Consider the following 7255-nt stretch of genomic DNA (forward strand, 5'->3'; position numbering starts at 1 on the left):
GCTAATGTAATTTTTGGTTTTTTTTTTGTATTCAAATAATTAATGTGCACTTTTATATTTTTAAATTTAAATTAATATATATTTTGATAATAATGTGTATTATTTCCCCACCATAAATTTTCTGGGTCCGTCACTGGTGATGAGTGCAATTATGATTTTTTTTTGTAAATGTTATTGTTGGAATATATATTAGTTACAATTACATTAATGAGACCAAATAATAATGTCAACAAGGAAAGGGGTGAGGGGCACAATATATATATATATATATATATATATATATATATATATGAGAGCATACTCACACACAATTTATTAATTACAGAAAAATGGAAACATCACTATTTAATTATATAAATGGACAATAATATATGTAACATTAAGTAGTTGTGTGTGAAATGTTTGCTACTAATATGCCAATCAAGATGCCCTATTCTTGCATGTTTGAGATTAAGCAAAAACAACATTATCAAGCGTGGCCGAAATATGACACTACAGAAAATCTTGATTTGTATATGCATTGGAACATTAAAATTGCAACAAGATATTGAAGTAGTATTTAAAATATAAGTAACCAATATTTGTCAATCTAGCTATCATTCTTGACCCTATTTACGTGCTAAAAAACAAGGGGAAAAGATGTAGTGAATATATAGCTTTCAGTTCTTGATGTAACAAATTAAGTAGAAAATAGTAGTGTAGTGTAGTATAGTGTTCCATTCCTTCTCAATGGAGACCAATGAAGAAGAAACATATGGCAGTGGTGATGATAGCAAAAAGAGACCTATTAGTACAAGGAAAACATATTTATTAGTTTATCATAATAAGAAATTTCCACGTAATCATTAATTAATGGTGTCACAAATGAAAAGAGTTTTAATTAATAATACCTTGGTGTATGTGGAGTGTTTGCGTTGGATGATGGGGATGGTGTTGGTGCCACTGACGGAGCTGGACTTGGTGGCTGAAACTTCCCTGTGCAACAAACAATAATCAACATATTCAAAAATATTTTGTACATTTAATAAATTTTCATTTGATTTAAAATATAAATAATAGTAACAGATCTAAAAGTTTTGATTAATTAAGACAATATAGTTATTATCTGTCACAAATCATGTCGTTTTAAATAAAAATGGATTAATGTTTTTAAGAGATAAATAGTCAATTTTTATTATTTATATTTAAAAAAATGAATATTTTTTATTTTTAATTATTTGTTCGAAACACAAAATATATATTTTCAATTCAAAAATTTTTAATCGATCTTCAATTATCTAAGTAATTAGTCTAAACAACTCTTATAAATATTAACATGTTGATGTGTCAGAAATTGCTTAAAGTAACAATACAAATTACTTAGGTCAATTATTAAAATAATTATGAGTTTATGATTAATTAAAAATTTTTAAATTATAAAAAAAGATGTCTTTTAGATAAATGATCAAAAACCAAAAAAGATATTTGTTCATGTAAAAGAGCGCGTGATCTTTAGTGTAAATAAACTAAATCTGATGTCTTTAGTGAATGAGAATACTAACCACATCGTAGGAGATTTTGTGGCGGTGACTTCTCTTTGGCAGGGTTAGGATCAGGATCATAAACTCTAACATAGAGCTCTTCACCCAAGAACCAGTTGTTCAAGTTCTGTGATCTCAAGTTCCACATTCCAGGGTTATCAGGGTACACATACAATGCACTCCACCCTCCTGGGAACACCTGCACCGTTGATCTCGCTACGGGGTCATACAAGTTGTAACTTGACCGTGATTCTGCTCTCCATTCTCCTTCTCCCATTCTAAACACACAAATTTCTTTCCAACGATAATTCATGCAAAAACTCTTACGAGTTTTCTTTGCCTTGCATAATTTTTTCTAAAATTTACTCATTTTTAACTTTGCTCTTTATGAAATTTTTGAGAAATTAATTTTTAAATGGGTGTTTAGTTAGTGTTGTGAAAAATGAAAAACAAATTGTTGCTTTTTGTATATTCCTAAAATTAACCTATATGGTTCAATTTGAAAAAAATTCACATTTCTTTTAAAATTATAATCGAACTTTTTGGTTTTTATTTAAGCACTTAACAAAACAAACCATATGACAAAAATTTTAAATATACGATATAATTGTATTAGATATAATTTAAAAAATTAGCTACTAAATTAGTTATTGATATAAAATATATTATATATATTTATAAAATAATACTACACATTTAAATTTTTTTATTAATCAAATCCAATTAAGTTAGTCTAACCTAATAAAAATTAATTAGATTAATATTATTCTAAGTTTTATTGTTAAACTTAGTTAGACTTAATTTATAAAAATGTTTGAATATATAACATTATCCATATTTATATACAAATATATGAGACTCATTTTTAGAGTGCATATATTATTTTTTTTATTTAGATAAGTGTCATGGCTATGATGTGTGTATGACTTACCCAACAACAAAAAAGCTATATCCATCCAAATGCCAAGAATCAATGGTGTCCAAGGTGTTCTTGATCACTATCTCTGTCCACCCTTTATATATGGCGCTGGCCACGAAAACTCCACTCACAGCATTGGTATTTGAAGTGTTAATGGGAAAAGCGTCCAGAACATACACTCCAGAACCATTGACAAGAAAATCAGCAAGCTTCAATGGTGTATCCGGTGTTAAGTAAGACACATTGTTTACAGCATAGCGAGGCGAAGAAGAATGGTTTATCTTCGCCATCGATGCCTTTAGAATGAAAGTCTCTACTATTGTCACATTTGTAACGTTGAAGGTTCCCTGTGGATTAGGCCTGGCCGCACCGGTGCTAAGATTCCACCTTCATATTACAATAATGTTAACATTTTTTTAGCTTTGCAGGCGAGTGGCCTAACAACATTGGATCAGACAAGTTATCATATAAGATTAAAATTGATTGGATCTAAGTCAACCTTAGAAGCTGGTGAAAACTCAGGTTCAATCAACTTCACGAAAAACTAATAACTGTGTGAAAGTTATTAGTTGAAAATTTAATGAAATCAATCAAATCATTTAACGGCTATCAACTATCAAATTTAGAAGCTACCTAATAGATTTTGCTTGATTGATGGAAAATTCTAGATCAAAAGGATCTGGACCCTTAGGAAGAGGTCCATTAGGCTTTATGGTTGAGTTATCATAGTGAAGTATGGCGACACCAACGAGCGAGCTAGGATTTGTTGTGTCGCGAAGCAGTTTAGGCGACGCGACCATGTAGTATTCAGCAGAAGAATCTTGGTTTGCAGTGACAAGGACAGAGTAGGATTGGCCAACATGAACATCAAGAGACTTCAATGTTAGTTGATTAACATAAGATCCTTCAGTTTCAACCAAAACCATATCATGGTTCTGAATCCTGAAATTGAAGCTCCAAAATGTCCCTACATTTGATATCCTAAGCAGATATGTTTTACCTGTAACACATGTTTTCATAATACATGATGACATGATCCTACATTGAGAATTGAGATTCAACACTTGAATTGATTCAGTTCTTAATAGTACCTTGTGTAACATTCAAGGTCTCATATGATTTTGAAACAGGGTTCAGATATGGTCCTTTTCCATTTATTAGCATCCAATTAGGAGAAATAACATCAGATATATTCAATTTGGACCTGATATCCTAGTTGAAATTGCATGGAAGAGAGTCAGAACTGGCAAATTTGAAACAGAGATATAAATAAATAATTAAATCATTTTCATAGTTACCTTATAGCTACTGTTGTACCAATCACCAATTAAAAGATCAAACTCAGCTTCAGGTTTTGGGAAAGGAGCACTTATAAATGGAAGGTTGTTGACTCGAATTGGACCGAACCCTCCGGCAGCTTTGAGGAAATTGATGGAAGGGAAGTAGGAGAATGTTCCGATTTGGTCTTTGATTGGGAAAACATAAGTCCAGTTCTTGCTAGGTTGGATAGGGCAGTTTGTACCAGACACTCCATCTTGCCATGAATTTAGCCTTTGCTCTATGCCATTCCTACATCAAAACCAGTTCCAATTCCTAAAACTAAGGCAATACTATCAAAACAATAACTAAGCCATTAGCTACACGGATCAGATGACGACTTTGATGCATTGTTAATGTTTGTCGCTTTGAAAATTTGATATATTTATAACTCAATGTATCTCAAAAATTTTAAGTTGTGGATAAGAACTTAGAACCTTATCTTTTAAATACAACTTTACAGAACAGCGTCCTATCGATTAAGGAAGGATGTTAGGAGTTGTTAAGAGTTGTTAAGAGCTAACAAAGTAGTTAGAATGTGTTAAACTGGCCTTTATATGTTGCTGAAGTATAAATAACTACTCTCACTTCACATTATTATAATGATTCACTACTAATAATTCGTCATTACTTTCTCTTCTTAGTACTCTCTTATATTCTCTCTATAGTTCTCTCTATACTATACTGTGATACTTTACTTCACACACCTTGACGCTGGTTTCTGATACCTTTCAAGTATTTTAGAGAAATTTACAAAATTTTTGTTGCTATCTTTTGTTGCTTCCTTATTTAATATTTATACATCAAATTTCGCTTGACTTTGGGACTAGAGAAGTTCACAAAATTTTTGGTTTCCAATGCATGTATCTAATACTAACTAGATACAGACATATCTTCAATCCAATTCATAATTGGAAGCAAAGAGTCTTTTGGGTTGTAATTCTTTTTATTCTTTTTTGGCTCTATAAAATTTTTAAAATAGAAGTCGGTAAAGATATAAAAATAGATAAAAGTTAGAGAGAATTCTTAAAGATTAATTTCTTCCACTCGATTTAATTGGTAAGAGAAATGGTAGGGAGAAAAATATAAAGATATATGAATGATCCGTCAACAATTTTTGTAACTCGTGGTATCTTGTGAAAAATTATTTCATATTTTTTTATTTAATGTTCTAAATGACAAAGAAAAACTCAATCAATTATTTCTTTCATTTATTATTTTTTTATTAAAATTATTATCTAATTCTCAAAATATTTTTTTATTGTGCTTGGAATAGTTCATCATCTACTAAAGTCCACCACCTAAGCACACTAAACATGTTAAGTAAACTCAAATGTTGTAAACTTTATATGTTGTTGTTGAAGTATAAATAACTACTCTCACTTCACATCATTGTAATGATTCACTACTTCTAATATAATTCATCATTACTTTCTCTTCTTAGTACTCTCTCTATACTCTGATACTTTACTTCACACACGTCGAGGCTGGTCTCTCATACCTTTCAAGTATTTTAGAGTTATTTTTATTCCCATAAAATTGGAGAAATTTTGTCTAGTAACAGAACATTTAGACCTATTACTGTATTTGAAAACAGAAAGAAAGAGTGCAATGAAATATATACCATGTAAAGAGCAAGGGTTCATCCAAATAATTGAAAACATTGACATGAACAATATCATTTGTTGAAGCATTTATAAGAGGTCCAGGGAACATGTCATTGATCATTATAACCTGACAAAATCAGCAATGAGATTAATGATTAGGATCCCCATGTGAATGCATGCATATCTACTAACACAAAATCACAAACATAAATATAAATAATGAAGAAATGAAATGCTAAAATCTTTTATTAATACCGGTTGATCAGTGGAAACTGGCTTAACATTGAAATCATAGGAAACATTCCAATCAAGGAATATATCAGAACTCATGGATGTTGTGACAAAGAGTGCAAGAAGCACCAAAATGGAACATGAAGCATTAGCAATGTGAATTTGAGGAAGAAGAAATGGTGCAGCCATTTTTTCTGGAGACTTTGTTTTTGTTATTGTTGATTTGTTAATGTTGGTACATTTTTGGCTTCCATTTGAGGAGGTAACGGTAGTGTTAGAGATTATAAATAGTTTTAATTGTTCATAATATTGCCAAATTCAAGTAATACAAAGCCGGCCAAATTCCAAAATGACTTTAAATTTGGATTAACGTTACCTTTTGTTATTGTTATATTCAAAATCCACTAGTCTTAATGTTTCTTTTTTTTTGTGAGACTAATTTTTATACAAAGTTGGGGACCAAAACACACGGATGAGAACAATAATAAAACTTTAATATGAGCCCAAATCCAAATATGGAACACAAAAATGTTTATCAACATAAAAATTGTCATCCAATCATTTATTTTCATTTTGGCTATTTATTCAAAAATGTTATATACAGACCAAAAATTAATCACAAAATCAATTGTTATATATTTGTTTAATATATATATTTTTATATGTATCTTATACGGATAATTAATTTTCAGTTTAGACGTTGTATAGTTGGTATTTATATGTATTGTTTTATATATTTTTCAAACAAAATAATTAGTTTTTAGAATAATTAAATCTAATATAGTAGAATAATTAAATCTTCTATATTAGACTAATTAAATTTTAAATATGTATTTTGATACTATAGTTGATTTTTAATATACATGTATTAAATATTTATTTTCCTATATATAGCGAAATTCTATATGAAAATTGAAATTATGAAATGTCAAGAATATTAGTATAGTTCATTCCTACATCTTACGTGTAAGCTGGTCATACTGCACATTTGTATCAAAATTACGTTTTCAATCATTCGGTCGCTTTAATTTGATAGATTACAAAATAGCATTTCTAAATAGCAAATAGTTATTTATCATAACAACCCAACGTACAAGTAAAGAAGTGCTCATCTTATCACTAATTAACTATTCAGCTTTCCGTTTGTTAAAAACCAAAAGTCTGGGAAACCAAAATTTTTACTAAAAAATTATCAAAAGCTTTTAGATTCTAAGATAGAGGAAAATAAAAAATCTTCAAATGCCAGTATGCCACCCATCAACTAATCATATATCATATATTTAGATATTTGAATAAAAAATGTGAACATAATTTATTATTAAATAATTATTATTTTCTCTTTTAGTTAAAAAATTAAAAATTTTTGTTCAAATTCTCATTATATCAAGCAAATTCATCTTTTAATATTTTTAGATTCTTCTAAAAATAAGAATTTATGTTCTTAAAATAACTAAAATAGCCATTTTAAGATGATCAGTATTTGCTGGCATTTAATTATTGGACTCATAATTTATTTGGATGATGAAAAAAAAGTTTAAACTAACCTTTTAAAAAGAACAATATTCTCAATAAAAATCTCTAATCTCTAAACTTCTATATTTTTTTAGAGTAACCAGCACTTTTTAACTAATAAGATTCAATCTTTTTCTATTAATTTATCT

The 7255-nt window shown here is 29.0% G+C and overlaps 1 protein-coding gene across 2 annotated transcripts; it reads right to left on the bottom strand.

The window, feature by feature from the left end:
- Positions 1-379: 379 nt before the first annotated feature.
- LOC130951315 (monocopper oxidase-like protein SKU5) lies at positions 380-5834 on the bottom strand. 2 transcript variants are annotated; one of them, XM_057879967.1, is made up of 9 exons: positions 5619-5834; positions 5381-5490; positions 3738-4008; positions 3531-3651; positions 3073-3439; positions 2452-2826; positions 1542-1798; positions 891-975; positions 380-784 (listed from the first exon to the last, which is right to left on the bottom strand). In XM_057879967.1, the coding sequence occupies exons 1-9, from the start codon at positions 5781-5783 to the stop codon at positions 727-729; spliced, it is 1809 nt and encodes a 602-aa protein (XP_057735950.1). In that variant the 5' UTR covers positions 5784-5834; the 3' UTR covers positions 380-726. The 2 variants fall into 2 exon arrangements, with proteins under 2 accessions (XP_057735950.1, XP_057735951.1); XM_057879968.1 differs by lacking the exons at positions 380-784; positions 891-975 and having other exon boundaries at positions 1537-1798.
- Between the last annotated feature and the right edge of the window lie 1421 nt (positions 5835-7255).

This window comes from Arachis stenosperma, chromosome 9, assembly GCF_014773155.1.
Source record: "Arachis stenosperma cultivar V10309 chromosome 9, arast.V10309.gnm1.PFL2, whole genome shotgun sequence".
In the NCBI taxonomy this organism is placed as follows: Eukaryota; Viridiplantae; Streptophyta; class Magnoliopsida; order Fabales; family Fabaceae; genus Arachis; species Arachis stenosperma.